The sequence below is a fragment of the Bos mutus genome, chromosome 14 (genome assembly GCF_027580195.1).
Source record: "Bos mutus isolate GX-2022 chromosome 14, NWIPB_WYAK_1.1, whole genome shotgun sequence".
NCBI classification, from domain to species: domain Eukaryota; kingdom Metazoa; phylum Chordata; class Mammalia; order Artiodactyla; family Bovidae; genus Bos; species Bos mutus.
In genome coordinates this window covers 29,822,054-29,839,912 of record NC_091630.1, presented here as the reverse complement: position 1 = coordinate 29,839,912, position 17,859 = coordinate 29,822,054, and the positions used below count along the sequence as shown (strand labels likewise).

Below are 17,859 nucleotides of genomic sequence, written 5' to 3'. Positions count from 1 at the left end.
CCTTCACCTTACAAATAGACTCACTCTGTTAGTCATCGGCAGTCTTATCTTATTTCATTTTCTTCTTTTCATTATTTGAAAGTATAGCATAGTATAGTATAGCATATCATGGCATGTTATGACATGACATGACATGATATGACATGACATGACATAATTTGTCTGTACTCCAACAGTTAAAGCCCTAAGAGAGCATCTCTTTGCCTTCCAGTTCATTGCTATACCTCAAAGGTTAGAAATGAAACTGGAGCAAAATTGGTCTCAATGACTTTGAATTATTGTTTTCATTTAAAAATAGATTTAAAAAATATTGATACTGAAAATATGTAATGTATATATTTAAACTTATTGACTATATAGCCCATATAATTATTAATAGTGAAATAATTTGTGATATAAATAAAATAAGAAATAAAATTTTATCTATTGATTTTGTAAATTTTACAAGAACTATACAGCATCATTTTGTATTGTTGAATGGCTCTACACTAAAGCCAAAATAAAAATATTAGAAGTTAATATGTATTTTAATTTAAAATATATATACAATTACATGATATAAATTGAATTAAAGGAATGCATTTAAATTGTGACTACCGATCTATTTAATTTTGAAACATGAGTTTTATTTTTATTCTGTATGAGAGTTGGCACTAAATAAATATATATTTATCCTAATCAAATTTCTACAAATATAGGAAAATAAACATAAATAATTAGACCAATTTAACTTGCTAACACTGTCTACATAGAATTAATTATAACATTTTTCCAGCAACTTTGATTACTTTTGTGTCTTTTCTCTATTATAATTTATAGATCAAGATCTATGTATTATATTTATATTCCCAGCTTATTTTTATGATACCTTATTGCTTAGGTGAAATAGTAAGTGAATGAATTAGTGAGTCATTTCAACTATCAGTTAATCACAAAATTTTTACTTAGAATATGATTTTATACAGTTCCCCAAAACACATTTTTATTCCACTTATTTATACTCTCAGAGTACTCTTATTCAGGAAAAAATAAAATAAAATGAATACATTTGCTTCTCCTCTTTATGCCACATTCTGTATTTACTTTCTTGAACTAAAAATTCTACTTGATTTTTGTGATCCAGCTCAAATACTCTTTCTTAATAAGCATTTCCTAATCACTCTGGTGTGAAATGATCCTTCTTTCTTTTGGCCTTTAATTCATCATATTCTCTATCTCTGTCATTATATCTCCTGTTTCATCAGAAATTCTTATAAACATCACATTTTTAGATAGGAACCACATATTCATCTTTGCGATTCCAGTAGCACCTCAAATATTCTTTTTCTAAGGGTGGGCTTGTACTTAATTATTAAGGAAAATGTCAAGAGTTTCAACATTTGATTCATACCCTTGAGTATTTTAAATCTGACTGATGAAATAAATCATTTTTACAACAATCATGGAATGATGTTATTAATAACAATAATATTTGATTTTAATAGCATACGTAATTTAAACCCCACAGTAATAGTTAAGTTGAGAATTTCAGCTGAGAGATTGCTATATTTTGCAGGATTTGTGAAAAAGCATGAAAATGGGCTTGATTTGTTGCTTTTTTTCCTTTTCTTATCACATGTATTTATGATATATTTAAGGAGCTATAGATAATAAAGTGAAACATAACTACTTGCAAAATTAGTAGACTAAACATCCTTATATTTTACAGGAGTATATAAAAGCCAAGAAGCTCGCCTAATGTTACACATCTATCTCATTAAAGTACCAGCTCAAGCTTCTGTGAAGAAAATGAAGGAGGAAAATTGGGCCATGGATGGCTTTGTAAGTATATTTCTTTAAAAGTCTGCTGCTAAACTTAATAACACATTTGTGCTATGGTTTGTCATTAAAATTACAGAAAAATGTAAGTTTCTAAATTGAGCTAGTTAAATGCACACACATAAAATGGCAAAACTACTATTATGACTAATTTATTTTGAAAAAATAAATGATTCAGTATAAATACTTAGTAATCTAGTGTGTCTAAACTACTGAAGCCTATGACCTACAGAAGGTTTTCCTTGTAAAAGTTTTGTTACTTCAGAGCATATAGTCAGAGTTCCCATGGTCATTTTATCAAAGACTTCTGGGCAGTGTGTAAGTATAAGATTTGTTGCTTCCAACTGCCAGTTTAGAAATTCCATTCACTTAAGTGACTGAATAGAACAGGGTAACTCCAAAGTGAGGTTATGGTAACTGTTCAGAGGAAGTGGCTCACATAACTTCTTCTTCATAGCCAACTTTATAAAATTTTCTAAATATGAAGAGTAAATTTGGTTTCTGAGGGAAAATAAAAAGTGCATCCTGTTTCCCTTTCTGTGCCATTATTCATGGAGTTGAGGTCTAACTCATCTTCAGTGCACTTAGATTGTTTCATTTAGGAAACAAATAAAATGAATACATTCATTTAACTATTAGAGGTTGAGCTTTTCTTTTTAGAAGCATTTTGTGTCTAAAAATGACCTTGCCCAGGGTATGTCTGATAATAAGGAATAAATCACTTGTGAAATGTCAGACTTACATGAATAATTTGGTATAATATTTTGCTTTTTAGGGCGAGGATGCAAGGTTTTTTGCAGCTTTCACAAGAACATACATGACTTAGATAACATTGAAAATAATCAGGACAAACTTTGGGGTAAATTCATATGACTAGTTATCAGCAACACTGAAATGTATCAACTCATATTTTATTAGTGAGATCAAATAACACTATGCATGTGACCTATTTTTTATGTATAGAACTTTACATGCAAGGTACAGTTAATAGCATTTGCAGGATTAGGTAGAGTCACAAAATCTCAGGCTCAACATGCAACAAGTTCTTTCTCATGTTTCTGGGGCTAGCTTGGGGGGCTCCATTTGAAGCTGTGGTATCAAGTTCAGGTTGCTCCAGGTGTCTCATATCAGGTCCAGGCTGGAGGGACAGCAGCTGCCAGGAACATGTCCTTCTCTTGCCAAAGGCCTGAAACTCTGAGGGGCAAAGTGGAAATATGTCCCCCTTATTTTAACAGCCCTATTGAGATATAATCCATGTACCCTACTCATTTAAAGTGTACAGTTCAGTAGTTCTTACTATATTTACAGATGTGTAACCATCACCACAGTTGATTTTAGAATATTTCCATCACCTCAAAAAGAAACCATATCCTTTACCTATCGCCCAACCCATCCACCCCTCCTTTCTCCCCCAAATCCCAGCAACCACAACTCTATTTTCTGTCTAGATTTCACTGTTCTAGGCTTTCATATTTATGAATCATACAATCCCTGGTCTTTTGTGACCATGGATTATATGGTTTCTTTCACTTATAATGGGAAACATGCCTCTTAAGGCCTAGGCTTGGAACTGACTTATTGTCAATTCCACCCACATTCCATTGGCCAAAGCAAGTCACAGGACAAAATCCAACTCACTGAGGAAGAATGAATACACTTTTCATGAATGTTAATGGGAAGGGAGAAAATTGTGCCTGTATGCTGAACAGTAATTGAATCTACAAAGTACAGTATTATATTTTAATTTTTAATTGACTACTTGCCTTATTCTGTTTTATCATATCCTTGGTCTTTTTCTTGACAATCAGTTTCTTCACCTAAAAGAAATCTATAAATCTGTATCATTATATTAATAACTAATCCCCCTTATTTCCAGTATCCTAATTAAAGATGAAATTTTTCATTTTATTTTTAATAATGGTAAATTTGCATGATGTTCTGTTTTACACAGAAGATATGGAGGAAGGAATTGTGCATAATATTCATTTTATATTAAGTCTGAATATTTTCTAAGACTGGGAAAATATATCTGTGGCCAACTTTTATGTTTAATCAAACTTATAAATATTTTTAGGTTTCTGCTGAGCCTGATGGAGCTACTTATGTATTTCAAGGATTTATTCAGGGTAAAGATTATGGGCAATTTGGACTACAAAGACTAGGTAATGTAGTCATTTTCATTTTCATGTACTTTATTACTCAAGATATCATAAGAAAATATAATGGATTCTGTACATTAGGCACACTTACTGCATTTTGAATTTTGCATTGTCAGGACTATACATTGATACACTTGATAGCCTTCTAAATAAGTACAGTCTTTAAAATATTGGTTCTCTGTGTTCCACCTCAATACAGTGTTTAGTTTTTCATCATATTTCTAATAAATATGACAAACTGCCTTTCCCTCAAGCAAGTAAAAAGGAGAAAAAGTGATAAAGATTTGAAATAAAATTTTAAACTGTGAATGATTTTATCTTATGAGAATTGTATTGCTTCTCTTCCATTTGAATATCTTTGAAATTTTCTTACTGCCCCACCAAAAAAAAAAAAACCAATGTAGTGGCACTTTGAGAAACTCATAGAATCTGGAAAGGGAAAATTACTTTGAGGAGTGAACCATTGTGGGGGCTTTGTGCTAGTCAGATATGTAAATTTTCTGTGGTGGGAGGTACAGGGTTTTGTCATTTTTATTCCCAACTCTTCTCAAACATATCTAAATATTTAATAGTCTCGTTTGAATGTATTTATTAACACACCTTTTGGTGTACAATTTTCCTAAAGTATACTGTATCTCATTATTATATTGTGGTAGTAATGCATAAACAGTAAATCCATGTTCTAAAAACTACTCCTTGATGTTTATCTTTAAAATTCCATTGCTTTGAACTTTTATGTAAATTTTCTGAGTCCCTGGAAAATTAAAATACAAAATGGTACTAATATTTTTAACCTTGACTAGGGTATGACTTCAGTTCAGTTCAGTCTCTCAGTCATGTCCATTCTTTGAGACCCCATGGACTGCAGCACGCCAGGCTTCCCTGTCCATTACTAGCTCCCGGAGTTTACTCAAATTCACATCCACTGAGTTGGTGATACCATCCAACCATCTCATCCTCTGTTGTCCCCTTCTCCTCCCACCTTCAGTCTTTCCCAGTAGCAGGGTCTTTTCCAAGGAGTCAGTTCTTCGCATCAGGTGGAAGAAGTATTGGAATTTCAGCTTCAGCATCAGTCCTTCCAATGAATATTCAGACTGGATTCCTTTTGGATTGATCTCCTTGCAGACCAAAGGGACTCTCAAGAGTCTTCTCCAACACCACAGTTCAAAAGCATCAATTATTCAGCACTCATCTTTCTTTATAGTTCAACTCTCACATCCATACGTGACTACTGGAAAAACCATAGCTTTGACTAGATGGACCAAAGTAATGTCTCTGCTATTTAATATACTGTCTAGGTTTGTCATAACTTTTCTTCCAAGGAGCAAGTGTCTTAATTTCATGGATGCAGTCACCATCTGCAGTGATTTTGGAGCACACCCCCTACAAAAAAAATAAAGTCTCTCATTGTTTCCATTGTTTCCCCATCTATTTGCCATGAAGTGATAGTACTGGATGCATAATCTTCATTTTCTGAATGTTGAGTTTTAAGCCAACTTTTTCATTCTCCTCTTTCACTTTTATTAAGAGGCCCTTTAGTTCTTCTTCACTTTCTGCCATAAGGTGTTATCTGCATGTCTGAAGTTATTGATATTTCTCCCAGAAATCTTGATTCCAGCTTGTGCTTCATCCAGCCCAGCATTCCACATGATGTGCTCTGCGTATAACTTAAATAAGCAGGGTGACAATATGCAGCCTTGACATACTCCTTTCCTGATTTGGAATCAGTCTGTTGTTCCATGTCCAGTTCTAACTGTTGCTTCTTGACCTGCATACATATTTCTCAGGAGGCAGGTCAGGTAGTCTGGTATTCCCTTCTCTTGAAGAATTTTCCACAATTAGCTGTGATCCACACAGTCAAAGGCTTTGGCATAGTTAATAAAGCATGACTTAGTTGAACATTTGATATAGTTGAATGTTTTTTTAAAAAGTAAATCAGCTTTCCCCAGATGAACAATAATAAGGAGATGTCATTTCAGATAATGTCTTGCCACAATTGTTAGTTTTAAAATCAGTAGAAGACATTCACTAATATAGTACATTGTCACAGTCGTATAATTGAATACAAGATTTTTTCACATTATATTCCCCAAATCATCTCAAGCACTGCATGTCTAAAACAGAACCTATTAAGAAGAAAAATAAACTATTTTTCTGAAAAAAGAGTTTGCTATTTATTTCTCTTCCATAGTCCCTGTGCCAACACATTGACAAATCTCATTTTTCTCATCTTTTAGCTAGGCTAATGTAGGCAAAATTATATGATACTGAAAGAGGAACTCCACAGGTCAGTACATGCCCAATACACTGGAGATCAGTGGAGAAATAACTCCAGAAAGAATGAAGGGATGGAGCCAAAGCAAAAACAATACCCAGTTGTGGATGTGACTGGTGATAGAAGCAAGGTCCGATGCTGTCAAGAGCAATATTGCATAGGAACCTGGAATGTCAGGTCCATGAATCAAGGCAAATTGGAAGTGGTCAAACAAGAGATGGCAAGAGTGAATGTCAACATTCTAGGAATCAGTGAACTAAAATGGACTGGAATGGGTGAATTTAACTCATATGACCATTATATCTACTACTGTGGGCAGGAATCCCTTAGAAGAAATGGAGTAGCCATCATGGTCAACAAAAGAGTCTGAAATGCAGTACTTGGATGCAATCTCAAAAACGACAGAATGATCTCTGTTCGTTTCCAAGGCAAACCAACCATTCAATATCACAGTAATCCAAGTCTATGCCCCAACCAGTAACGCTGAAGAAGCTGAAGTTGAACGGTTCTATGAAGACCTACAAGACCTTTTAGAACTAACACCCAAAAAGATGTCCTTTTCATTATAGGGGACTGGAATGCAAAAGTAGGAAGTCAAGAAACACCTGGACTAACAGGCAAATTAGCCTTGGAATACAAAATGAAGCAGGGCAAAGACTAATTGAATTTTGCCAAGAAAATGCACTGGTCATAGCAAACACCCTCTTCTAACAACACAAGAGAAGACTCTACACATGGGCATCACCAGATGGTCGACACCGAAATCAAATTGATTATATTCTTTGCAGCCAAAGATGGAAAAGCTCTATACAGTCAACAAAAACAAGACCAGGAGCTGACTGTGGCTCAGATCATGAACTCCTTATTGACAAGTTCAGACTGACATTGAAGAAAGTAGGGAAAACCACTAGACCATTCAGGTCTAGTGACCTGAATCAAATCCCTTATGAACTAAATCAAATCCCTTATGATTATACAATGGAAGTGAGAAATAGATTTAAGGGCCTAGATCCGATAGATAGAGTGCCTGATGTGAACTGAGGTTTGTGACATTGTACAGGAGACAGGGATCAAGATCATCCCCATGGAAAAGAAATGCAAAAAAGCAAAATGGCTGTGTGAGGAGGCCTTACAAATAGCTGTGAAAAGAAGAAAAGCAAAAAGCAAAGTAGAAAAGAAAAGATACAAGCATCTGAATGCAGAGTTCCAAAGAATAGCAAGAAGAGATAAGAAAGCCTTCCTCAGCGATCAATGCAAAGAAATAGAGGAAAACAACAGAATGGGAAAGACTAGAGATTTCTTCAAGAAAATTAGAGAAACAAGGGAACATTTCATGCAAAGATGGGCTCGATAAAGGACAGAAATGGTATGGACCTAACAGAAGCAGAAGATGTTAAGAAGAGGTGGCAAGAATACGCAGAAGAACTATACAAAAAAGATCTTCATGACCGAGATAATCATGATGGTGTGATCACTCACCTAGAGCCAGACATCCTAGATGTGAAGTCAAGTGGGCCTTAGAAAGCATCACTACAAACAAAGCTAGTGGAGGTGATGGAATTCCAGTTGAGCTATTTCAAATCTTGAAAGATGATGATGTGAAAGTGCTGCACTCAATATGCCAGAAAATTTGGAAAACTCAGCAGTGGTCACAGGACCGGAAAAGTCAGTTTTCATTCCAATCCCAAAGAAAGGCAATGCCAAAGAATGCTCAAACTACCACACAATTGCACTCATCTCACATGCTAGTAAAGGAATGCTCAAAATTCTCCAAGACAGGCTTCAGGAATATGTGAACCATGAACTTCATGATGTTCAAGCTGGTTTTAGAAAAGGCAGAGGAACCAGAGATCAAATTGCCAACATCTGCTGGATCATGGAAAAAAGCAAGAGAGTTCCAGAAAAACACCTATTTCTGCTTTATTGTCTATGCCAAAGCCTTTGTGAAGATCACAATAAACTGTGGAATATTCTTCAAGAGGTGGGAAGCAACAATTAGAACTGGACATGGAACAACAGACTGGTTCCAAATAGGAAAAGGAGTACATCAAGGCTGTATATTGTCACCCTGCTTATCTAACTTATATGCAGAATACATCATGAGAAACGCTGGACTGGAAGAAGCACAAGCTGGAACCAAGATTGCCGGGAGAAATATCAATAACATCACATATGCAGATGACACCACCTTTGTGGCAGAAAGTGAAGAGGAACGAAAAAGCCTCTTGATGAAAGTGAAAGAGGACAGTGAAAAAACTGGCTTAAAGCTCAACATTCAGAAAACGAAGATCATGGCATCCAGTCCCAGCACTTCATGGGAAATAGATGGGGAAACAGTGGAAACAGTGTCAGACTTTATTTTTCTGGGCTCCAAAATCACTGCAGATGGTGATTGCAGCCATGAAATTAAAAGACGCTTACTCCTTAGAAGAGAAGTTATGACCAACCTAGATAGCATATTCAAAAGCAGAGACATTACTTTGCCAACAACCGTCCATCTAGTCAAGGCTCTGGTTTTTCCAGTGGTCATGTATGGATGTGAGAGTTGGACTGTGAAGAAGGCTGAGCACCGAAGAATTGATGCTTTTGAACTGTGGTGTTGGAGAAGACTCTTGAGAGTCCCTTGGACTGCAAACAGATCCAACCAGTCCATTCTGAAGGAGATCAGCCCTGGGATTTCTTTGGAGGGAATGATGCTGAAGATGAAACTCCAGTACTTTGGCCACCTCATGCGAAGTGTTGATTCATTGGAAAAGACTCTGATGCTGGGAGGGATTGGGGGTAGGAGGAGAAGGGGATAACAGAGGATGAGATGGCTGGATGGCATCACTGACTTGATGGATGTGAGTCTGAGTGAACTCCGGGAGTTGGTGATGGTCAGGGAGGCCTGGCATGCTGTGATTCATGGGGTCGCAAAGTGTCGGACATGACTGAGCGACTGAACTGAACTGAATGTCATAACCATTTACTCAGTCCCAAGGAGAACACTCCTAAATCCTATGCCTTCTTACACCCTTCTTCCTTCATCCACACAGATAACTTCTGTTTATTTGAAATATGAAATGTTCCTGGAAATCTATCTTTTCATGCTCTTCCTAGTGCTATAGTTCCCATCTTAATTTCCATTTTTATCTGGGATGTCTTCAAACTACTCCTGCTTTCAGACCAGACTCTCTCAAGTCCATCTCACCTTAGTCACTGTTTAAAATCTTGTATATAACCACTGAGCAGTTTTTTCCCCTACACATCTTCAGTTCTTCCTCACTGTAGGTGGGTGAAAATTTTGAGCTCTTTAGAATAATATTTATGCCTTTTCAAATGTTTATCATTTTAGCCTCCTTTTCCTATCACATATCTTTTCTATACAGATATGCCTAACATTAATTCATGCTTCATATATACACTTATTTATGGCTCTGTATTCTTCCTACAGTTGTTATTAACTAAAGTTCAGAGACTGAGCTTATTGTTCATTCTGTATCCTTTCCTGGAAAAATATACATAGTAGGTGTTGTGTAAAATTGTGTGGAAATGAAGGAGTTTTGTGAATTATTTTTGTATTTCCAAGTAGATAAATATCTTGAGCAAGGAATAAATTAATTGGTTTCTAAAAAATATCAAGTTGATAAAAGATACCTAATTTTTTATTTGTATGTTATTTTTTTTCCTTCTATAGGACTGAATATGTCAGAAGGCTCAAATTCTTCAAATCAACCTCATGGTACAAATAGTAGTTCCGTGGCCATTGCTATTCTGGTGCCTTTTTTTGCACTTATATTTGCAGGATTTGGATTTTATCTCTATAAACAAAGGTAAGTTTATTGATGTTAAGTATAAAATGTTTCCCAAATCTATATTTTATGTTCTTTTTACTCTCCAATTCAAATTCTAACTTCTGTTTTGTTTTTTGGTTTTTTTGGTCTGAATTGTTGTAGCAAATATAACCACAGTTTGTTAAAACCATTATTTCCTCTGCCCATCATCCCATCACCCCAATATACACACAACTAAAATCGCTCTGTTGAGTTGTGCAAACATTCAACTTTATTCTTTCTCCTTTTTGTCTGTCAATTTTCTGGAATGTAACTAATTGTATAAGTTATTTTCATACTATCCATGCTGAAACTATAGTTTACAAAATCTAAGTTAAGGTTTAAAATGAACAGGTGATATCTGCTGCCACGTGTCTTTAGAGAACAAGGAAGAAGTTTATGTTTAAACCTCTTAGTTTACATGACAGTACTGACAGATTTTACCCAGGCTGACAGATGATAAAATCTTCTAGTCTTCTCATTTATCTTCTGTTGCTTTTAGAAAATGCTGCAGTTAGTATATTTGTTATATATCTCACATATGACTGTATAGATTATCAGTTGACCCCTCTTTGCTATGTCCATTACAACATCTTGATGAAGGGCTTTAGTATGCAGTTAATCCACTATTTGAGACCATCGCTTATTAAGGAAACAAAAAAAGGCAAAAAAAAAAAAAGGAGAAGAAGAAAGTATGCTGGTAACCAGATAACTAAATGAATACCTAATTTTTTAAATCAAAACTAATATCATTATTATAAATGCCAGTCTGTATTATCTAAGAATGATTTAATTAATATTATGCAAATTTGTAACAATTGTGCATTAGCAGTCGTTCAGGCCTTGTCAATATCAGATGTTGTTAATGATAAAAATCATCACTAAATTTATTTATAAAGCAAGCTATGCTAATCATTTTTTATTATTGTGGTAAAATGCACATAAAATGATTTAAACCATTGTAGATATACAATTCAGTGACATTTAGTATACTCACAATGTCACAAAACCATCAGCCTAAAAGGAAACTGTACCCACTAAACAGTCACTCCCTACTCCTCCTACCCCTGTCTCAGGTAATTACTTTGGTTCACCTTCTGCATATTATATATATATGGAATCATACAATATGTGACATTTTGTATCTGGCTTCTTAAATATAATATAGTGTTTTCAAGGTTATCCTTATCATACTACACATCTACATATTATTGACTATGTGGCTGAATAATATTCCATTGTATGTTTGAATATGTTATGTTTAAATATGTCCATTCATCAGCTGATGGATATTTGGATTATTCCTATGTTTGAGCTATTGTGAACAGTGCTGCTATACACATCTGTGTACAAGTTTTATTCAGACGCCTGTTTCAGTTTTTTGAGTATGCATTCAAGAATGAAATTCTTGGATTATATGGTAATCCTTCATTTAACCTTTTTCCTTCATTTAACCACATTTAATATGGTTTCCCTGGTGGCTCAGATGGTAAAGCGTCTACCTGCAATGCAGGAGACCCGGGTTCAATCCGTGGGTTAGGAGGATTCCCTGGAGAAGGAAATGGCAACCCACAAAAGTATTCTTGCCTAGAAAATCCCATGGACAGAAAAGGGCCTGATAGGTTGCAGTCCACGGGGTCACAAAGAGTTGGACACGACTGAGTGATTTCATTTTCATTTAACCATCCTAGTGAACTGTATTTCGTTGTGATATTGATCTGCATTTCCCTAATTACTAATTATATTGGGCGTTTTTCATGTGTCTGCTAGTCATTTGTCTACATTCTTTGAAGAAATACCTATTCAAATTCTTTGCCCATTTTTAAAATTGACTAATTTGTCTTATTTTTGAGGTATAAGAGTTCTCCATATATTCTGGATACTAAACCCTTTTCAGATACATGGTTTGCAAATATTTCTCTTTCCGTGGGTTGTAGTTACAGTTTCTTGATAGTATCCCTTGATATACCAAATTTTTCACTTTTATGAAGTCCAATTTATTTCTTTTTTCTTCTGTTACTTTGCTCTTAGTATTATACCTAAGAGACCATTGCCAAATGCAAGGCCATGAAGGTTTACCTATGTGTTTTCTCCTAAGTATTTTATAGATTTTGCTCTTATGTTTAGAACATTGATTAGTTTTAAGTTAATTTTTATTGATAGTATAAACTTTTCTAAAGTTTGATGTTATTTTCCTTAAAGTTGTTGCTTAATATTTGCAGAAACAAATCTTTTAAATCTTTGTGATCCTTACCTAATTAGAAGGAAATGATGTTGCTTCTGTTTTTATTGTGAACCTAGTTTAAAAAAGAGAGATGAATGTGATTGATTAAAATTATGCACCTGGCAAGAGCAAGTTGTAAGCAATATAATTTACATTATATAACTATATATATGTATATATAGATGATGCTATTGAAAGCAATTTTAGATAGATTTTTTAAAATGTTATCATACAAATCCCTGACAATTTTTAGTACAGAGAAAAATTCAGAAAATGTGCTAAGGATAGGACAATCACAGAGTGGCAAATACAAATTATAATAAAATAAGTAGTTGAAATTTTGTGTTATTTGTTGTAAGCAAAAGAGAATTATTTTAAGGCCTTTTTAGGAATTAAATTTGAGGAACACATAGGGGTAAGTATGCTTTTGTTGCTGTTGTTCAGTCCCTAAGTTTTGTCCAACTTTTGCGACCCTGTGGAGTACAGCACACCAGGCTTCCCTGTCTTTCACTATCTCCCAGAGTTTGCTCAAACTCAAGTATGCCTTTGATCATTTGATTTACATGTAAAATTATAATTTTATTTACAAATGATTTTTTTGCAATTTGATTTTTTATCATTTGATTTACAAATGTCAGAAAATTGTGCTGTAGGATGTGGGAAAGAGAAACTAGAAATAAACATTAGTCAAAAAGTGAGACAAAAAATAAAGGAGGGATTCAAAATGAACACCTTATACCAGCCAGCTTAGATTCCATGTGTTTTGTTAACTAATAGCAAATATTCAGTTATCAGGAACTCTGGAAACTATTTCATGACATGAGATATCAGTGTAGTTAGTCATTTTGTCTTTGAGATTTTGAGTTTACTTGTTCTAATGTATATAATTTTAAGCCAATCTAGTATTTATGTTTCTGGGATACTCTAAGCACTTTCCAAAACTAGGTGTCAGTATCAGATGTCTGCTTTTCTTGGGACTCCCTTCTTATTACCGCAGAATGAACTCCTTATTGTCATTCAAGTCTCAGATTAAATTTTACTTCCTTATTTTCTTTATTACCTCTCCTAACATGGCTCCCAGTTACTTCTGGTCATATCAACCATTTTCCTTTTCAGCAAAACAATTTTCATTATCTTGTTTCGTTTTTCTTGTTTATTTTTAATTTATTCATTGCTGTCCTTGTAATATGAGAGTAATGAGTTTGTATGTTTTTTGTAAAAAAGAAAAATTATATATCCAATGCCTAGGGTCATGCCTAGCATGTAATGGATGTTCAATAAATACTTGAGGAATGAATAGTAATGAGATTTGAATTCATCATCATCATAATTTAGCTATATTTTACATGATCATTTATGATAACATTATCTCATAAGAAAATTTATAAGACTAGCCATAATATTTATTTATACTTATATTACTCATATTGGTACCATTTATAAATATATATTGTATGTAAATAATAAAAGTCATTCATGATTTAAAAGTGACAGGTAAATTATTCAAATTTGATGAATTGTGGTTTCTCAATATTTTCAAGTTATATTATCCATTAACAGTGATAACTCAAGTATTGATATATTGTGTTTGAGTTCTATTCTGCTGTTTCTGGAAGAAAGTTAATGTATAACTAATTAGTGTTCTCATCTACAGGACTGCACCCAAAACCCAGTATACAGGATGTTCAGTTCATGAAAATAACAATGGCCAAGCAGCTTTTGAAAATCCCATGTATGACACCAACACAAAGTCAGTGGAAGGGAAGGCAGTACGGTTCGATCCCAACTTGAACACAGTCTGCACAATGGTATAACGTGGCAGCTTTGGCCTTCTTCAGAAGCTTGGAAATCGACACACAAAACAGTGCACACTTAGTTCACTGACAAACAAATCAAAGCACACTTATCAGGACTTGCTGGGTCACCTTTTCCTGTGGAATGATAGAGAAGAGTGTTTTTTCATAAACTGGACCATAATTCTTCTTCATGTTTACCATGGAGAATTTTACAGAAATTTGGCTGCACTCCAAGAGTGCTTACTCACAGTTTATTTGCTTTTTTTAAAAAGGAGATTATTCTAAAACATAAACTTATTTGCATATATTGGAGGAGCATCCACTATCAGTATTTCTGTGCTTTATAAACTATATTAGAGGGACTGGGTTTAAAAAAATGATATAGGGTAGAAAATAAGAGCTATACTTACAAGAGTCAATAGATCACTGACTTCTCTTTAACTGTCATGAGCTGTATCACGCCCATAAGTCTGTATTTTTCACCACTCTATCAGCTGTTCCTTCCTTTTAATTGAGTCATTGTTTTCTTCATTTCCCTGGTTATTTCAGATTGAGTCATGCCCTGAAATGTTTATGAGCTAATTTATGTCACAGATGAGATAAGAGTGCCCACTCTGATTTGATGCTTTCTGGTTGTTTTCTTCAGTATCATACTGCTACCTTTTTTTAGACTGGTTGTCATAGTTTCTGTAAATGGCAAGCTCATCATGCTATCTTCCTGATTTCCCTCATTATGTTGTAACCAATATTATTCAGTGAGCCATGGGGTAAGTGTTTAACTCCTTGCTTCAATCTTTTTTGTCCCTCAGAAACAACCTTAGCTGGCAAAAACTGTCTATAATAATCATGATTTTGCAGTTATCTGAGATACTGAACTTACCATTCTTTACCATTCTTTCTAATATTTTTGCAAGACCAAATAGAACCTATCAGTCTACTTATTTAGTTTATAATTATCTGTTTTTCCTTCCAGCTGAATGTTCAAATTTATTTAATATTGCTTTGAACTTTTACCTAACAGTGAGTTAGAAGTATAAACTTGTTAAACTTTTTAGTTAACAGTGAGTTAAACATATATTTTGGACCATTGCCTAAATCAAAATGAGTAAAAGTAAAATTACTTTCAAATAACCAATATAAATTTATTTCCTAAAGTTGTGGATTTACCAAATTTTTATATATTTAAAAATTTCTATTCTCTTATCCTTAAGAAGCAGCTTCCAGATATGACAGGTTTCTTTCATAGTTATTAAGGTATGTATTTGCAAGTTATTTACAACTGTATCACAGACATACCAGCATTTTGATTTAATAGGTCATAGTCTTCCTTTAATAGCATGTTTTACTTCACTGGATAAATTATGTACCTGGTGTAAACACTTCATTGTTGTCCCTTTCAAATATGGATAAAGTTGTAAACAGTCTCGGCTTTTTGTATCATGAGACAGAGTGCCTACGAGAAATCATTGCACCCAGAGTGCTGCTTGGATCTATCTCTACAAATGTAGTGAATTTCTTGTAAACCACTTTGAAATACATTGTTTTGGAAATTCATATAATTTTCCCAACATTGTACTCTACTGACAGGATGCTGTTTTAAATTTTATTCCATCAGTTATTTATTCTTGTTTATTCAAATGACTGCAATAACAACAATTCATTCATTAATGTTAAGGTTAATACATTTAAGATCTTGTTTAAACAATGTTTCTTCTGCAACTGGCTACTCCTCTTATATTAATGCATACACTTTTGTAAAGAAGTATATTTTTATGAAAAAAAAAACTTTGTAAAAGTATGATGTAAATTTTCAGTGCAATGTAAACAAATAAAAGTGGATAATTGCTTTTGTAAAATGTCTATTCTTTTCAAAATTGTCGGTGCAGTGGTTATTAAAAGGAATGAGCAGCCCTTCTTTATTTGGTGATATAATAAAGTTCTGAAACTGCATATACTTAGTTCAAAACATAATAATGAAATATGGGTATTTTCTTCATGTTCTGTAGTTCCCACGTATAACACTCTTAAAAATAAACATTCTCAGTAAGCATAATAGTATCATAAAAACCTCATCTTAGAATTTACCTTAAGTGTCAATATTTTAACAATACATAGTATCTAAAATTATATATAACTGATGATTTCTAGTATTTCTATAGTAAATTTCTTAGAGATATTTATGTTAAGCATGCTTCCTAGGTATGAACCCAATAACCTTTTGAATTGCTACATTAAACTAATATTCACAAACAAATCTATATTTCCAGGATGAAACATGTAAAGTTTTGTACTCAAGAGATTTATCATTTCTATAAAGTTCAAATCACAAGCTATTGAAATTCAACTTTGTTAGATAACTCTTTTTTACAGAACACATTGTCTTTATATGTCAAGACCTGAATCTCCAGTCTTTACGAGTCTATTACTGTTATTTTGCTTTTATTTTAGAAATAATTGCTTCTTGATATATTGCAGTTTCTGTTTTAACTTCATTAACTGTATTATCTCCACCTTTAATTCACTTCATATCTTCTGCATTTTCTCTTGTTGTTATTTGTCTATATGTTTATTCCTCCTGTGTTTTCTTTTTTTCCCTTTTTATTTTTCAACTTTTAAATTTTTCTTTCTATTGATGCTTTTCTTAGCATCCTTTCCTCTTTTACATGTCTTATCCTTTTTAGCCTTTTTATTATTAATTCTCATTTAAAAAATTTTCTGTTTATCTTTTTAACCCCCTCAAAAATTATTTTAGTGGAAGTCACTTTACTTTTATCTTTTTCCTAGCTCTGCTGCTGCTGCTAAGTCGCTTCAGTCGTGTCCGACTCTGTGCGACCCCATAGGTGGCTCCCACCAGCCCACCGGGCTCCCCCGTCCCTGGGATTCTCCAGGCAAGAACACTGGAGTGGGTTGTCATTTTCTTCTCCAATGCATGAAAGTGAAAAGTCAAAGTGAAGTCACTCAGTCGTGTCTGACTCTTAGCAACCCCATGGACTGCAGCCCACCAGGCCCCTCCGTCCATGGGATTTTCCAGGCAAGAGTACTGGAGTGGGGTGCCATTGCCTTCTCCATTTCCTAGCTCTATTGAAGTATAATTAATAATTGTGAGATATTTAAAATGTATAGCTTGATAATTTAGTAAAGGAACATAGTTTTTTTTTTCTTTTTTTGATCAGAACATTTCAGTTCTACTCTGTTATTCGATTTCAATTAAGGAAGTAACTTAAAAGAGCCTTCTTGAGTTTCTCTTATATTTAAGAACATTAAAGCTGTAGGTTCCACTCAGGATCTCTTGATAATGGATTCTAATGAAAATTACTGTGGGCATAAACCAAAGGTCAGATTTATTTCACCTGTCCTTTTCACTTATGTGAGAGAAAAAAAAAAAGCAATAACGTTAGCTAAAGCAGTCAGTAAACATATCTATATGAGTGTCCCTTAAAGAGAATGAGAATATATTTGCTGTCAAAGTACTAATCTATAAATATCTATAAAAGTAAGATAGACATTGTTAAAGGAAGGTGAAATAAAGCCTCTATAAAATTATAGAAGCTCATAAGTCTAGGAAATAATTAAAAATGAGAAGTTTGAAACGACTGAAAGAAATATTGATTTGCTTCTCTCTCTCTCTCTCTCTTTTTTTTTTTTTTTTTTTTTTTTTAGGATGACTTTGGAGGAAAGGGAATAAGAATCTCAAAAGATATACATGTGTAAAAATCTGAGAAATATCTTTCTTTGATTACTTTCATGAGCTTGATATTCTAAAGTACTTTAAAGC

At 33.8% G+C, this 17,859-nt stretch overlaps 1 protein-coding gene across 3 annotated transcripts in view; it reads left to right on the top strand.

Annotated features, from left to right (window-relative positions):
• The window catches only part of CSMD3 (CUB and Sushi multiple domains 3), a 1,469,470-nt gene extending 1,454,568 nt beyond the window's left edge, over window positions 1–14,902 (top strand). For all 3 annotated transcript variants that reach the window (XM_070382828.1, XM_005887888.2, XM_005887887.2), the window contains 4 exons: window positions 1,709–1,821; window positions 3,893–3,980; window positions 9,929–10,064; window positions 13,943–14,902. In XM_070382828.1, the coding sequence (XP_070238929.1) occupies window positions 1,709–1,821; window positions 3,893–3,980; window positions 9,929–10,064; window positions 13,943–14,102 (497 nt within the window). In that variant the 3' untranslated portion in view covers window positions 14,103–14,902. The remainder of the gene's footprint in view (window positions 1–1,708; window positions 1,822–3,892; window positions 3,981–9,928; window positions 10,065–13,942) is intronic.
• The last annotated feature ends 2,957 nt before the right edge of the window (window positions 14,903–17,859 follow it).